The 18,545-nt window shown below is 34.1% G+C and overlaps 1 protein-coding gene across 3 annotated transcripts in view; it reads right to left on the reverse strand.

The window, feature by feature from the left end:
* The window catches only part of Grik2 (glutamate ionotropic receptor kainate type subunit 2), a 533,318-nt gene that overhangs the window by 35,095 nt on the left and 479,678 nt on the right, over window positions 1-18,545 (reverse strand). For all 3 annotated transcript variants that reach the window (XM_048353764.1, XM_048353765.1, XM_048353766.1), the window contains exon 15: window positions 2,878-3,103. In XM_048353764.1, the coding sequence (XP_048209721.1) occupies window positions 2,878-3,103 (226 nt within the window). The remainder of the gene's footprint in view (window positions 1-2,877; window positions 3,104-18,545) is intronic.

Raw genomic sequence — 18,545 nt, forward strand, 5'->3', positions numbered from 1 at the left:
ATCCTCTCATACTAAAAATTAATTGGGAAGGTTTATGAATTTATAGATGACACAGATAACAAAGGTCCAGTTACCAAGCTGTTCACTGATGCAGGAATAAGAGTTGCATGCTGCATAGAGAATTTAAGAAGAGTAATAGTGTCAGTTATCACCATGCACTGCCAAGTCTAATAAATATTAGCAGTAGAATATTCCTCCTTCAAAATACTAGTAGAGAAAAGTTCTAAGAAATTATTTTGCCTTTTATTAACTTTATATGTTCATTTTTATTCTTTCATAAACATCATATGCTACTTGGAAATCAATGTGAAAAAATTCAAGGGCCAGAGTTTGGCCTAGTGGTAGAGTGCTTGCCTAGCAGGCAGGAAGACATGGGTTTGATTCCTCAGCACCACATATATAGAAAAGGCCAGAAGTGGTACTGTGGCTCAAGTTGGCAGAGTGCTAGCCTTGAGCAAAAAAAGTTTAAGGACAGTGCTCAGGCACTGAGTTCAAGCCCCAGGACTGGCAAAAAAAAAAAAAAGAAAAATCAAAACATAGTAGATCCTAAATATACTTGTACATTTTGGAACTAAGAACACAGGCTTTCAATTGCTTGTACTTCTACAATGACTTCAAATATTTTTAAATCTACAATATAAACACTGAAATTTTCTCAGTGCCATTCTAGGTTACTGGGAATCATAATGAATTTTAGATGATGTTACCAAATATAATGGGATACAATTTGATTTTTTTTTTAATTCTTGAAATTTTCTGGAAATGATCTGAAGGGCCAAAGACATGAATGGTATAGTACATTCTGTAATTTTTTATAAAATGATAGTGTTTCAAACTTTTTAATTCTCTGTCTTCTGATTCATTTGGGAAAACTTTTCAAAAGTAAAATTAAATTACCAGTGAAACATATTGGTAATTGTAGTTTAACTATCTATTTAAACATGACCATATGATCTGTTTTGAATACACCATTGAAAATTATTTACTATGATGAATAGCTAATAAGTTCTTTCTTCTCCTCCTAAAAGATTAATTGTTAAAATTAAAATGAGTCAGTTATTATTTTCTCATGTTGTAAAATGAGCTTCCTGTTGCTACTCTAAGAAATTGCCACAAACTAAGTTCTTAGAAAGAATACCTACTTTTATCATTTCACAGTTGTGATACCGAAAGTACTACCTCTGATATCTTTGCTGAGCTGTGTTCTTTCTATGGACTTTAAAAATTTGTCTCCTTGGCTTTCTTTTCTTTACTCTTTTATTTTATTCTTCAAATCTCCTCTCTCCTTCATATTCCTTTCATACTCCTCCTCCACTCCCTGCCTACTCCTCCCTCTCCTTCTCTTTTCATCTTTCTTTCCCTCTATTGTATTGCATCTTTTTTTTTTTTTTTTTTTTTTTTTTTTTTTTTTTTTGGCCAGTCCTGGGCCTTGGACTCAGGGCCTGAGCCCTGTCCCTGGCTTCTTCCCGCTGAAGGCTAGCACTCTGCCACTTCAGCCACAGCACCCCTTCTGGCCGCTTTCCATATATGTGGTGCTGGGGAATCGAACCGAGAGCTTCATGTGTAGGAAGCAAGCACTCTTGCTACTAGGCTATATTCCCAGCCCTGTATTGCATATCTTAAATGTAACTCTTTTCCCTTAAAATCTCTTAATCAGGTAAATCCCTCATTCTCCAGATGGTTAATTTATTGCTATCTGCTGTTTGAGATACTATGTTCACAGAGTTTGAGAACTAGGATATGAACTCTTTGGGAAATCATAATTCTGTCACATCCAGTACACAAGTATATGATATGAGAGAGCGTGTATATGTATAGCACATATACTTACATATTATAAATGTGTGATTATATATTGTCAAGATTTTCAGTATTCTCTCTGAAAATTTTTTCTTGTTAAAAAAGTTTTGCTCATCTTTGCCCTGAATCATGCATGAAAACATTCCTCCTCCTTTATCCTCATGGGTAATTAGATCTTCATGCATGTGCCATCTCACTTAGCTTGAAAAAATACTGTTGTTTTATTTCATCATAATATTGTAAATGAAAATAACTTTGCCATTTGTCGTTGTGTGGGGACCCTGTTTAAGTCTATTAACCTTGGGTGTCAAATCTTGTAACTATGTTACTACAAAATGGCCTATTATTGATTCTTTTTTAAAATCTAAGTTGAAACAATATTCATAGGAAACATTTGTGGCTTCCTCTTTTATTTAACTCTTGAACTAATAATCAGATCTAAAATAAAAAATACATCATGTGACTCCTGCCTATAGTCCTAGCTACTCAGGAGGTTGAGTTCTGAGGATCATGGTTCAAAAGCAACCCAGGCAGGAAAATTCTTGAAACTATTATGTCCAATAAACAATTCAGAAAAAAACGGAAGTGGTGCTGTGGCTCAAGTGGTAGAATGCTAGCTGTGAGAAAAAGAAGCTCAGGGACAGCACCCAGGCCATAAATTCAAGCCCCAGGACTGGAAAAAAAAAAGAAAAAAGAAAACCAACAACAAACAAACAAAATGTCATATTTGTAACACTCGTAATGAACATAAGATTGGGCACAGAAGCTCTTTAGGGAGATGTAGACATTTTAAGAGGCATATGATAAATATATCCTGTGATTATTTCTTAGGAACTAATTTTATTGGTTTGTATATTAAGAAACCTGTGAACATTGTTAAACTACTCACAGAAAAAAGAAGGAAGGAAGGAGGAAGGAAGGAAGGAAGGAAGGAAGGAAGGAAGGAAGGAAGGAAAGAAGGAAGAAAGGAAGGATCCACCAAGTAAATACAACATTTTCTACTCTTTTCTTCTATATATATTGGTTACAGTAACTCAGATTACCAATCAAAGCAGAGAAAGCTGACATATCACTTACCCATGGGGGTGCCCACTCCATAGCCTTTAGAGTCGATGAGACCACCGATCTGTGTCAGGTTACAGTTCCTCTGGGTGACAAACTCAATGGTTGTGGACTCCATGAGGAAGGCGTAATCTGAGGTGAGGACACGCTGGATCCCTTCTTCATTACTCTTCACCAGGACAGACTGTCTCCTACTACTCATAAATGCCCACATTTTGTCATATGTGGATATTTTTGATTTCTGAAGAAAAAAATAGTACATATTTTAATGATCCACATGTTAGTTAGCTTTCACACGATCCTACAATATCGGGATAGAGTTGGCTTTGTTTAATTCACTCCCACCATCCTATAGTTATAATAATATAAAATACCTAAATAAAATAATAAAAATACCTACAGGAAATACTGTCACTTTTCTGAAATTCAGGCTTGTTAAATAATTCACCTCATAACTATTCTAATGAAAACATGAAAAGGAGACCTAATTTTTTACACTTTTAGACAATTATATTATTTCTACTATTTCTACAGCAGTGACTCGTGGTTTAGACAAGTCTGTATAACATGGGTATCATTAGAATTCTGACATTTGAAGATGGTAAAGAGAATAATTGGAAAAGGCATTTGAAGTAAATTCTTGGATTGAAGATGAATATTAAGGTACTTTTTCTCTATAAATCTGACCATTAATAAATAATTGTTACATTACTTAAGTAAAATTTACTTTAGCAACTATCTGATCTGTTACCTGGCTTGCTTCTTAGAATTTTTTCAGGAAGAATTGCAGAAGATTTTCCCAAGTAGAACCAACATATCCAGAAAGACCCCAGCAAGAATAAGTACAACAACAACAACAACAATAATAATAATAAAAATAGAAGTCAACCAATAGGTCAACTTCAGCATGTACCAGACAATTGTAAATTACTTAGACACACTAAATAAATTTTTTACTCATATTCTGTGAAACTATGAAATTTGAGGGGAGAGGTTAAGGAGAATGGTGAACTGTCTGAAATAAATCAAGACGCAATATATTTGTAAACTAATTTGTAGAACCATAACCTCCCTTGTAAAACTTCTTAAAATAAAAATATTATAATGATTAACAAAAGAAAAGCAGGTGGTTCACACCTGTAATCCTAGCTAGTCAGGAGACTGAGATCTGAGGACCATGATTTGAAACTAGGTGGGGCAGGAAAGTCCATGAGATTCTTATCTCCAATTAATCAACGAAACAAATGGAAGTAAAGCTCTGGCTCAAGTCGTAAAGGGCTAGCTTTGAGCATAAGCCAAGACACAGTGTCCAGGCCCCTTAGATAAAGCTGCAGGACCCATGTAAACTATAAATAACCAAACCCAAACAAACAAGTAAATAAATAGTGATAAAAATTAAATTTTGAAGTGTTTTTACTAAACATATTTGTTATATAGGGGACACTACTGCAAACATTGAAAACCTGAGGTGACATATTAGGGAATAGATTTAAAGAAATCTGACACAAAATGAACAATATAATTTAAAGGGCAGAAATAAGGAAAGAGTGCCCTGCAGAAAATAAAATGAACTGATATTTTTTAAGTGTATGTTGAATAAACAGAGAAAGGTCAACAAAGAAGAAACCCTAACAATTATGAGATGCTGCCTTTACATGAATATGACACATGAGGCAGGACACTACTTTATGTCTGGGGAAATGTGAGCCAGGAACTATGGTGCTTAAGGGCATATTTATCTGTATACCATATCGGCAAGGATATCAAGGCAGCCACAGCTCTTTCTTAGCTTTCTAAATTGTAGAAAGGCTCTTCCCTGCTCCAGGGCCCTGATCTCAAGCTCTGCCTGACCCTGGTATAATCCAGTTGGCCTTCACACCAAGGTCTTTCCCCTACCTTTTTCTTAGATCATCACCTTAGGAACCTTGAAACTGTAAGAATTTTTCTTGATCAGTATGAGACATAATCCTTGAAAAACAGTTTTCCATCTGAGAGTTGTCTTTCCTAAGGGCCTGGGAAACTTTTTTTTTTCAAATTTTTATTATCAAACTGATGTAGAGAGAGGTTACAGTTTCATACGTTGGGCATTGGATACATTTCTTGTACTGTTTGTTACCTTGTCCCTCATGCCCCCCTCCCTCTCCCCCTTTCCCTCCCCCCGCCCAGGTGTTCAGTTCACTTACACCAAACAGTTCTGCAAGTATTGCTTTTGTAGTTATTTCTCTTTTTTTACCCTGTGTCTCTCAAATTTGGTATTCCCTTTGGAAACTTTTTTTTTTAAAGTAAAATCATCCACAATCTTTTCTCTACTTTCCCCTTTTTGTAGTGTCAGAAAAGCCCAAGTTTAAGGGATACATCTATTCAAATTGCAAAATTACTGGGATCAAAAAGAGGAAAGGACAAAGCTTGTGTTTTTCTTTGAATAATGCCAGTTAACAAATGTGGATTGTTATTATCTCCCCCACACACATCTTCCAGCTCTTAACAGCTTAGCAGTGTTAACCTAGAAACACAGCATATAATAGATACCTGCATCCAAGTTTATTTAGCATAACACCATTCATAATGCACAATGACAGAATCAACCTCGGTGCTCATTATCAGATAGACGGATACAGAAAGTATGGCATAGTCATCCAATGGAGTATTATTATGCCAGGAAGAACAAAATTCATTTGTTTTCTGGAAAACGGATAGAATTGAAGCCGGTTACACAAGTAAAGTGGATTAAGAAGGACAAACAGCATTTTTTTCTCTCATATATAGGAGCAAGATTGATTTTGAAAAAAAAGACATGAAAGGCGAAGAGAGACTATTTGGGAAGAAGGAAATTGATGGGAGGAGTAGTTACAAGAGAGTGTAACAGAGAGGTCAATATAACTAAAGTATAAGATATATGCAATAGACCCATATTATAATACATTATTGTGTACACATAACATATTCTATTTTCTGGGGGTGGAGGGGAAATTCTGGGGCTGAACTTGTCTTTGATACTGTTCTAGAGCATTTTGCTCAAGACTAGTCCTCCACTACTTGAGCCATAACTCCACTTCTGGATTTTTGGTAGTTTATTGGAGAAGTAAGTCTCACAGATTTTACTATGTAGTCTGGCCTTGAACTGTAGCCTCAGCCTACGGATGAGCTAGAAATACAGGCATGAACTACTGGTGCCCAACTAACATATACTCTCACTTTTAAAACTGTTCGTCTCCTAAAAATTCTTTCTAGCTTTACTTTTGTTTCCAGTTTCATCAGTATTTTTTTCTCTTCCATGTTGTTGGGATGAATTTTTTTGTTAGTTTGTTTTTACCAATTTAAATGTGGAATGTGGAAAATAAAGACATTTGATTATTTAGATCGGGTCAATGCTCTTTGGAAACCCAAGGAGACAAGGAGGTTTCAACTTAATGAGTTTGTGGCTTGTGGTTTAAACTTGAGTTTCACTGACAAAATACAAAAAAAAAAAAAAAAAGAGGCTAGTTTAGGGTAGAAAGTCCTATTTTGTGGGTTAGTTATACTTTGGGAGCCCAGAAAAAGATGTGCCATGTGAAATAAGATGTTAGGGTTCCATTCACTGTAACAAAGTTAAAAATGTATGGTTTTAGAATTATCTGATGTACTTGCCATAAACAAAAGAAGGAAAGAGGGGAGAGAAAAATAGTAGAGTAGAAAATAGATTTGAGGACTAAGTTATGTTGGATGTTGAGTTGAAACTCAACATGGCTGGCATAGAAATGAAATTTACTAATCAGACAAAAGAGAGTGAACAAAGACGAAGGAAGAACACCTGGAAACTTAGGTTCTCAAGAAGAGGTTCTAGTTCAATGAAGTAGAAATCGCCCTGAGTATTTTCCAACACAAACAAAACCCACACAAATAATAAGGACTCAGTTTTGTCTCAGTGTAAGAACACACTATTCCTTGATTGGCAGGAGTTAATTAAGGATAGTGAAGGATTTTGAAGTCCTTTAAAGTAGAAGCATTAGAGGAAAATATATCAGAACCCGTTAGCAAAACAAAAAAATAATCAAATGGCAAAACTCTGAAGAAAAGATGATCAAAGCCAGTAAGAAATATTTTGCTTTGAGTAATATTTTTAAGATTGAAGAGATTTAAACATACTTAAATGTCAGTGGGTGGGATATATAAAAGAAAAGGAAAAATGAAAATGTCAGTATAAGAAAGATAAATAGCACTAAGTTCCCTTGACTAGCATCTTTCTAGTTCCACCTCCACACCTCCAACACACACACACACACACACACACACACACACACACACACACACACACAGAGGATCCATAGTAGCCACCATGTTACTCTCTGCTTCTGTAAGTTTCAATTCCACAGATGAAATCGTTTAGTATTTTTTTGTCTGCTTATGGCATTTACTACTTTGAACAGCTGCCAAAAATAATTATATTGTAATGCATACTTGATATTTGCCAAGAAGTATTTCTAAAATGGTCTTATCATAAAGATAAATAAATATGGTGATAATATATATCAATTATTTTGGTTTACATTAGAGACATAATTTTATAATGCATGAACATATCAAAAACAACAATACAGTTGGAAATTTATGCAAGTTTTCTAATAATATGGGTTTTAAATAGAACTTAAAATTTCAAGTAGAATTTCAGATTCTCACTTGGTTCAAGCCCTGATTTCAACATATTTATATCAAACATATCCGAAGTTTTATTAGATTTTAAGCTCTACTATGTGGAAGGTATTAAAAGCCTCAGAATGATTTATTTTTGAAAAGGTATAAAATTGATGAGCATTCTTAAATTAACACAGTATATAGAATCTGAAAGGGTAGCTTAATAGTTTTTTTTTTTTTAAGAAAAGCATACTTAAGACCAGTGAACAAGTAACTAAAACAAAATTAATAATCAAATATGTGTACATGGTTTTCAGTGAAAGTCATGTGACCTCAAAAAGACATATGAAGTTACAACATGAACTGAAGATTATAAGATGAAGCCTATGGGCATGTTCAAAGTACCAACTCTAATAATTTTTATTTTTTCTTATGACCTTCGTTAGTTTCATTCAGTGAAGTAGCTACTGATCATAGCAAAGACACTTGATATACAATACCCATGGACTGCATGGCTCCACCAACAATATCCATGGCCTTTGAAAGGTATGTGGCCACATTATTGTGGAGAAATGCATGCCATTACAAAAATACCAGGAAAAATTCAACAAGTAAGACTGTCCTGCTCACTAATGCTACTTTTTGAAAGTTATACTACTTTAAAAGAAAAAATAAAGAGTGAAAACTTGGTAGAAAGGAAGCAACATAAAATCATTTTCTATAAGGAAATAATTGAGTATGACAAAGAATAAAATTATATCATTCAAAAGAATAGTGAAGTAAACATCAAATTGAATTTCTTGGAAAACAATAGAGTTGATTTTGTATGCCTTCTTTCGTTTGGACATGACAGAATGTAGTGACTTGTTATTAAAAATTTTCTGACAGGAGGTAAACAGACTTCAAGATGTGGTTTTAGAGAAGAATGTTAAGTACTACAATAGATAAAAACTTGTCCCATGAAATTCATAGAAACCCTAAGTCATGTAGTGTGTTCTTAATCTTCTGTAAATAAAATAGTATTGTCACTCAAACTCATTATATTGGCCACTGCGAACCCTACTAAAGATTTCTTCTTATTTCAGTCCTTGTTTGTTTAAATATTCTTTACATGCATACTACTTCTCTGTTACAGTGGGTAATGGGGCCTTCATGTTTAGCAGTGACTACTTTATCAAAACACTGAAACTTAGAAGCTGCTTTGGTTTTTATTCTAGCATCATAAAACCAATGACATTAGCTCATAAGACACTGTCTACTTATAAAAGCTTATAAAAGCAGCTTCCATGGACTAAAAAACATAAAAGACAAAAATCTGGAATAAACATTAAGTCATATGTCACTTTTTAAATTTTCTTCACAGATGTCAGTAGGTTTTGTGTTTTGCAAAGATGATGCACTGAAATATATCCCTACTGATTTAAAAGTAAAAGATATATTGGTTTATTGGCAGTTAGAATTCCAAATAAAATTTGCCATTTTAAAATTATTTAGCCTTATGCAATTCTCAAATGATTATCGGATTTAGGTACTTTGCATCAACACTTTAGAATCATCTGTTGAACAAATAAAGTATGAATGTAAAAATAGTACTGTGTAGCTTTATTTCTATTTATCATAAGATGCTATGGAAAGCTAAGCAGGTAGGAATCATTCATGAGCATGGCTTTTCATTTCTCTTAATGTGACCATCTTATTCTTTAAAATATTGATATCTTATTAAAATAAATAATCTTCACTTAATAAATATTTTTAATATTCAAAAAATTCCCTGTTCATCTTGCTTACTGTCAAATATGAATTAAAATTCAGAAACTATCATGTGCTCATTGAAACTAAGATAAGCCTGCCAGACTGCTCTAAATGATAAAAAATGCCATTATCAATATTTAGTTAGAAGAATGTGAATATTTGCTTTTAAGTATGTTCCACAAGGAAGTCCATGAATTAAATGAAAAATCCATATCAGTTATTTTGTCTTAAATGTAATAACTAGAAAACACCAAAAATAGAAAAAAGTGGGGTGCTGATTTTAATGTTTTATTAATCATAATATTAGAAAGGTTAGCCACATGGTAGGATACCAAAAACATCTTGAAGTAATTTATTTTCACAGAAACAAATTCAGTTCCTTCTCACTTAGTAAACAAATATTCATGAATAAACTCACAACTAATAATTCAATAAATAAATTATTAACTAATATATCTTATAAATAAATGTTTTAGCTCGTGAATCATAATTTAAACTTTGTGATATAAATGAATATGGGAAAATTACTAAAAGAAAAAAAAGCAATTTCTTGCCAATTTTTCATGAATTAAATTGGGTTGTAATCAGAACCTATTCTCTATTCTCAGGAAATTATCCTCTATTAACAAATTGCACTGGACAACTTTTCTTTCAAATATTAACTATGTAGCAATGAGTATTAAAATAACTTATTTTATTAAGACTATGTAACCTGCAATGGACCTAGTGTATGGTTTGAGAAAAACCCAAACCAAGATTTCCCTCAGTAACTGAGAATTTGGCCTAGATTTACATTTTAATTTTTTATTACAGTAAATAAATTGCCAACAATACTGGAACATATGTGCTAGGTAAGAACAGCTGAGCCCGACCTGGACTCATCTGACCTTGGTCACTAGGAAATTGAAGTTAATTCAGGAAAACAGGACGGAAGCCATATGTAGCTCCTAACCAGAAGTGGATCTGAGACCAGTGCAGTGATCTGAAAAGCACTGGTTGTTAGCAAGTCTGTCAGTGGCTTGGAAGAATTCTGGCAGTTTTATCTCACGGCATCTTCAGTCTTCTACAACAGGATATTGAAGGGGAGGACAAGGAGGCAGAGTGAGTATCTGCTCTTGGTACTATTCTGCATTATTAAAAGAAGAAAAGAAAGCACAATAGCTGAGCATATATGGTAGGCAGAAAATTTTAAACTGTGTGATACAGTTAGGAAGTTAATTTTGTTTGCAAATGAAGCAGTATCTGGTCATTTATTCTCCCTTCATTCAGTATCCTTCATAGAGTCTCATGATCATTATATGTTATTTATGTATTTATGCAATTATTTATTATGGCACAAGGTACTGAATCTAGGGCTTGCATTTGTAATGCAGGCCTTATATAACTTGAGATATATTCTTAGTTTATTTTTGTACTTATTTAGTTAGTTAATTAGTTAGTATTAATAACTTTGGTCTGGCTGGTCCTGAACTTCTAATAATCCTTGATTCTGCCTTCCAGGTAGCTGGGTTTATAAGCATGCTCTAGCATACCAAGCTTACACTGTGTTCTTTAATTAATAAGATTTCAAATATCTCTCTTCTTATTTGTCATAATAAGAAACATTCATTTTTCTGTAATTTAAACTATTAAATAAAAATAGAAAATTTAACCAGACTAGGACAATGTGGGCCCTTCAATAAGCTACACATTTTCATCTTTATGTAATAAAAAATATCCCTTGCCAATATCATCACACTATGAAATGTTATATGCAATTTCCCTGAAAGCCTTACTGATGCCTGAAACATCAGAGCTAATTACTGAACAATTTATGTAATTAATAAAGATAGAAAAATTTATCTGACATGACTGTATAACATGTGCACACTATTCTTTTCTTTGTACACATTTCTTTACATTAAGAATTATTATTATTATTATTATTATTTTTGCCAGTCCTGGACCTTGGACTCAGGGCCTGAACACTGTCCCTGCCTTCTTTTTGCTTAAGGCTAGCACTCTGCCACTTGAGCCACAGCACCACTCTGGCCATTTTCTGTATATGTGGTGCTGGGGAATCGAACCCAGGGCTTCATGTATTCGAGGCAAGCACTCTTGCCACTAGGTTATATTCCCAGCCCTAGAATTATTTTTAATCATAGGGATAGGAAAACATTCTACCTTTCTTCACTCTAATGAGAACCGATCTCCTGAATGGGTAAGATTAGAAAACGCACTCTGAGTTCTTACTGGTCTACAAGTCTTACATGGCCTATAAAGCCTGTTCTTTCCAAGTGAAGAACTTCCAAACCTTAAAGGTTTCCTTTTAAATTTCAGCTCCTTCCATTCAATAATTCATTTGATAATTCCAATAATAGTTAAACACTGACTGGTGAATACACCAGGCTCTCTGTACACAGAGATTAATCAAACACAAAGCATGGTCCCTTTGCTGGAAAAGTTTAAAGTCTCAAGGTACATAACAAGGAAACTGCGAATCATAAACAACTGGTGAATGTCATGAAAAATGACAGCCTCCATTGATGAAGAGGGTATGATCAAGTCAGAGTTAATCCTTTAATTGTTAGTCCCAGCTTTGCTGGATCTCTTCCTTATCTCTCTAACTGAATCTCCAAACTATGGGTAGCAATAGAATATCAACAACAACAACAAAAGCAGCCTCTCCTTTGAGATCTTCAAAAGAACTTCTTTCGAAGCCATCATCTTCCCTAAGATTTCTAAACTTATTTGGGAGTTGCTGAAAATCTAACTAAAAAAAAAAAAACATAAAGCTGGATAATTGAAGTATGCACAAATTCCTTATTTTCTTCCTAAATAGTAAATAAATGGCTTCAGCTGTGTTCTAGGGTACAGACATGAACCATTCTTCCTGAAGCTTCACCTACTGTCTGCGTAAGCCTACTTGACTCCAGTGATCACAAATGTAGTATGTGTAAAATGACTGCATCCATGATTACACAAATCATTACTTTGAGACATCCTTTAACTAGAAGAAACACATGTTCTCTAAGGGCTTCGAATACCATTTTCCATGGCTAGAGAGATATACCTACTTCCTTCACTTCCTTTTGGTCTATGCTCACCATCACCTTTTCATGACTTCCAATATTAATCTTATTGATAATTATAATCCTTCCTTGATGATAGGTATGCTTATCTTCCTCCTGCCTTATTTTCATTCACAGCAGTTAATGACTATGCATTATATTCTTTATTTCTTTTTACACTTTTTCATCTCTTCAGTTTCTAATCTCCACCTACTAGAAGTTAAATTTTCTTTCTTTTTTTTTTTTTTTTGGCCAGTCCTGGGCCTTGGACTCAGGGCCTGAGCACCTTCCCTGGCTTCTTCCCGCTCAAGGCTAGCACTCTGCCACCTGAGCCACAGCGCCCCTTCTGGCCGTTTTCCATATATGTGGTACTGGGGAATCAAACCGTGAGCTTCATGTGTAGGAGGCAAGCACTCTTGCCACTAGGCCATATTCCCAGCCCTAGAAGTTAAATTTTCTAAGGCAGATTTTTTTTTTGTTTCTCCTTACATCTCTTGTAACCAGAACAGTACCTGTTTTATATTAAATGCCAATAGCAATTGACTGAATAAATTAGAAATACAAATTAACAAATACTCTGCAATTCTTCTTATTGCACTGGGATTTGAAGGTGAAGATATTAGGTTTTGTTCTACTATTACCAATGTAAGTGATCTTACTCGCAGATTTTGTTTATGGCTTAATTTGGTAAGGAAAAATACCACTGGCCTAGTTCTAAAGCAGCGTAGAAAGACAGTTGCCTCATTGTTCTAAGCAAATAAGAATAAGCTATTTCTAACATAAAATGCAGCTTTAATCCATTAACAAAAATATATTGCACACTCCACATACATCAAGAATAGTAAGTAGCAGCCCAGTATAGTGGTTCACCCCTCTAATCCTCGCTTCTCAGGAGAAAGAAATTGAGAGGATAACATTTTGTAACTAATAGAGGCAAAATAATAGCAAGACACCATCTTAACAAAAAGTGAGAATGGTGATGCTTCCTTGTCATCTCAGCTATGAGAGTGAAAGTAAGAGGTTCTTGGTTTAGACCTAAACATTAGACCCTACTTGAAAACTAACTGAAGCAAAAAATCAGCAGTAGGTATGGCTCAAATGGAATAGCCCCTTCTTGGAAAGAATAAAATAGGTAAGTCTTCCTATTTCTCATATATTGATCTCATTCTTAGGATATTGTACCACCAAGGTATCTGCTGTTTAGGGGAATCAAATAGCAAATGTTTGACAACTGTCTTTAATTTGTGGTTTTATTGGTTTTAAATACTTATTTCTATTTTCAGTGTAGCTGCCTTAAGTGTTGATATTAACTTCCAGACCCAAAGCCAATAAAATTAAGAATTTTATGAAAGTCAGAACAAAACAAGTCTAAATTAAGTCCTAAGTAACTCCTCAGCTATTTAAAACTGACCTCCAATAAACTCTTGTACATCAAATTCCTGATCAATGTATTTGCCATCACCCCAACTTGATGTTCAAGATCAATGAAAATCATCCTACTCTATGATTGAAAGCTGATTGTTTGGTTATGATGTATTTTCCTGCTGGGGCTATTAAATTCCTTTGCTATTAATTTTCCAACACCACTGGAGCCTTAGACCCATTGGACACATATAGTCTTATAAATTATGGCCTGTTCCTCCTTTGTTTATTTTCAATTTGTTTGTGTGAACATTCATGCTCCATTGAGTATGGCCACCATCCTAAACTCATTAAACTCTATTTTCTTTGGAACATTAGCCCAACTTCCATGCTGACTGATTTCAACTCCCAGTGTTCGCACAATCTGTTCCCAGCACCCCAGTGTACCTGGAGAAAATCAGATCACTGAGTGTGAAGTTGAAGCAGGTGTACGACATTGTTCACAAATCTTATCACTTACCACAATATCTTCTCTACAAGTTGTCTTTTCTGGGAACTCCAAAACTTCTGTGAACTCGTTCATTTTAGACAGATAGCTTTGCCTTTGCTTTAAAAGGAAATACCAAACCTTCTATGGAACCATGTTCAAAACCAGTTCTAAGTTCTTACATGAAAAGTACTTCTGAATAAAGAAAATGTCTTTGCTTCCTCTTTTGTAGTCCTTCTTCCAACAGTGAACCATTCATGCTCTGCTTTGGATCCCACCATAATTCTGAATCCTTTTAATGATTATTATAAAATTCCTTCCTCTATAATTATCATTTTCCTTTAAAAACATAAATATGATGAAGACTTAGTCCTTGCCTTTCTTCCTACAGGTATTATAATTTCCTTGTGAACTTAAACATTCTTCTCTCTTCTCTTTTACAACAGAATTAATCAGTTATGTTCATCATTCCAATTCCTTATTTTCCTCACAGTTCTCTACCATGTTCAGTCTAACCATCCTCCTTTATTAAAGGATTTTTGAAATGTTCTTTTGTCCTTTCCAGCCTGCAATGCTTTTAACTACTCTTCTATTTGTAGTCACTCGGCTTCCACTCTCTCGTCCTCCACTGTTTCTGACAATTGGAACGATGGCTCATACTTCCAGGACTATAGGGATGGTTTTTAGAAATCCCAAATTTCATCTTATCAACCCATACTTTATTAACTCACTCAGAAGGCCTCAAGTTACTGTCACATAAAATAAATCCGTGGTTCCTTGTTACTCTTAGGACAAAGAGAAATAATAAGTGATTCTAAAGTCTAGCAGGTTTAGCTAGTCATCTAACAGGCATAGTTTATTATCTACTTATGTGTTTCTAGCAGAACATACATCCTATGCTCCCTTTCAGAGCAGGATGGCCATGTGACTCTATAATACCCAATTGTGTAATAGTAAAATATTAATAATGGTTTTTAATTTTTTGTCATTTGTGGGGCTTGAACTCAAGGTCTGAGCACCATCTCTGAGCTCCTTTGCTCAAGGGTTCTAATACTCTTGGCCACAGTTAAAATTCTGGTTTTTGAAAGATTAATTGGAAATAAGAGTGTCACAGGGACTCTCCTGCCTAGGCTGCTTTCAAACTATGGTGCTCATAGGGGAGCCCCATTTTTGGGTATCTATCCAAAAGACCACAAACATAATCACACTAAAGCCACGAGCACAACAATGTTCATCGCAGCACAATTTGTCATAGCTAGAATCTGGAACCAACCCAAATGCCCCTCAGTAGAAGAATGAATCAGGAAAATGTGGTACATAGATACAATGGAATTTTATGCCTCTATCAGAAAGAATGACATTGCCCCATTTGTAAGGAAATGGAAGGACTTGGAAAAAGTTGTACTAAGTGAAGTGAGCCAGACCCAAAGAAACATGGACTCTATGGTCTCCCGTATAGGGAATAATTAGCACAGGTTTAGGCAAGTCACAGCAGGGAATCACAGGAGCCCAATAGCTATACCCTTATGAACACATAAGATAATGCTAAGTGAAATGAACTCCATGTTATGGAAACGATTGTTAAATCACAGTTGTAAATACTTTCAACGTGCCATTTGTAACTGTAGCCCCTATTATTGATGATATTCCTGTATCACCTTCCTGTGGTTGTATCTACACTATCTTTGTATCTTATCTGAATATATTGGAAACAGGGTATACTGGTATTAGAACCAGGAAATTGGAAGGGAATACCAAAATTGAGAGACACAGGGTAAAAAAAGACAAACAACTACAAAAGCAATACTTACAAACTGTTTGGTGAAAATGAACTGAACAACTGAACAACTCAAGGGGGGGAGGGGGAAGGGAAAGTGGAAGGGAGGAGGGAGGAATGAGGGACGAGGTAACAAACAGTACAAGAAATGTATCCAATGCCTAATGTATGAAACTGTAACCTCTCTGTAATTCAGTTTGATAATAAAAAAACATATATATATAAATTAAAAAATAAATGGGGAAAATAAAACTATGGTCCTTAGATCTAAGCCTCCTGAGTATCTACAATTACAGACAGGAGCCACCAGGGCATGGCTTAATATACTTCTGATGAATCTTCATGACAAAGAATTGCTTCTGTGCTTTCCCTAAAACACATAACAAGAATATTATAGTCATTTTGTAGGGTATTTTAAAATTTATATTTTGTTATTATCTTTAAGTAGTTATTCAAAATGATTTTTCTCTACACTGGATGGCCTTTATCGGAAACTATTGTTCTTCCACGTGTAGTAGTGGTATGACAGACAGCAACTGGCTACCTGGTTGAAAAAGTAGCTGCTATGAACTAATGAAATGACAAAAGAACAATTAACTATGGAAAACCGGATTATGAAAAGGTATGTTATTTCAGTTGTATCCTAAGGAAGGTTTCAGTAATAGATTTTTCTTAATATATGTTTTAATAACAGTGCGTAAATTTATTATAAAACACTTTAAGAAAATATTCAAACATTAAGTATCAAATTTCATATTCATGTGGATAAATTTAAATGATAATCTAATTACATTACACTACATTAAAAGAAGAATTGAACCAATCAAACCAATCCATAGGTGGATATTGTTGCTGATAAAATAAATAGTACTTATTCTTAATAGCAAAATACTAGAATCTTTTTATGGTACAAAATTAAAATGAAGCTTTTGATATTGGATTAATATTCATTGTATGTATATACACACTAGTGAGTAGCATCATAAACAATGAATTAAATATAAAAAATTCTGAAAAAAATGAAATCCAGTATACATATTTTAGATGGAGTCTATTTCTGAGTATGTTTACATTATTGCTCATTTTTATAGAGGATACATCTAATTATTGTCAGAAAAATTAAAAATTAAGCCACTAAGGCTTTATACTTGGTTTGAAATAAGAGTATTTTGTAAAAGTACTATTTTTCTTATTAGATGTAGATTTTATACTACATTATTTTGAATAGTTTATTATGAACCAATTTAAATTAATGAAGATTGAAGCTTCTTATTGAATAAGTAACTTGAAGAATTATGGTATTTGTCTAAGCCATATAATTTTGTGGCTGTTCTTCTAGAATCAGGAGTAATTATTGATAAAGGTTTTTGTACTTGACTGAACCTTCAGCTACCTCCATGTACTTCCCTGGAAATCTAGCATGAACTGAGATAAGTTAGTAGGAAATTCCCCTCACTTTGATAGTAATGATCCTAAAAATTTGATCAAGTTCCTCATTGACAACTATCTCCAAGGTAACACAACATTACCCTGGCTCATCTTCAGCAAGGATCTTGTTAGATCAATTTAATCAAATGCTCCCTAACTCCTTATGATTCCTCCTAGAAACAAATTCAGACATTAATGCTTACCCTGCTGCTTGGCTGTAAATTCTTACTTGCATGATGTATTTGGAGTTGAAGCTAATCTTTTACCAAATATAAAATTCTATTGAAATAATCCTCCTACTTAAGACAATGGTCCAGAGTAAAAGCATCATTAAATAACTTATTTTCTTTAACACTATCAAGTAGCATATATATGCTTATATATACATATAAATGATATATATGTCATTTATCATATTATATATACTTTATGATATATATGATATATGATATATATAATAAGCTATATATATATATATATATAGTGCTTCAATGGCAGCCCTATAGGTTGCTTCTCATCATGGAATGGCTGTCATTTTTAATGAATGTATTTTATTAAAAACAAACTATATATTTAACATTATAACAACTGTATAGTAATTTGATAATATGATAATAAGATGTTAACTGGACATAATTTAAATTGAGGCTCCAATAAATCATGGACTTCAAACACTAAGCAAAATGTGATATAGGTAACTGTGAGGATATCTCATAGTGAATGATCTAGAAAGCAAGTGGATGTTTGTTTGATCTCAACAAGGTATTATGAAACCTATTAGAAGAGAGAGAGATTCTGCTCTGTGATTGTTAACATTCTTTGCCTAGGGTGGATATGAATGTGGAATGTATGTCATCGTTCTGAACAGGTTGAGATAGGACAATTTAGAGATGGACAAAAATCCTTCACATCATTGAACAGAGAACTGGTGTGCCACAGAGATAAGAAAGCCAAAGGGTATATAACAGTAATAACTGTGCCCTTCCAAGGGTGTAAGTTGACATTTAAACACCAAAGACAAATGGAGACATGTCAGAGTGTTCAGCTGGGGCTTGTGTAATTGTACCTCTTCCCAATAGAGCAGTTACGACAAGAGGAAATACCTCTTATAGTTGGCAAAAACTCAACATCTGCTGAGGGAGATGTCATAGTAACTTCACCAGAATATGTTTGTTAATGTGAAAGATGCTGAAGATGCCTAGGCATCCTGACTTTG

The sequence above is a fragment of the Perognathus longimembris genome, chromosome 9 (assembly GCF_023159225.1).
Source record: "Perognathus longimembris pacificus isolate PPM17 chromosome 9, ASM2315922v1, whole genome shotgun sequence".
NCBI lineage: Eukaryota > Metazoa > Chordata > Mammalia > Rodentia > Heteromyidae > Perognathus > Perognathus longimembris.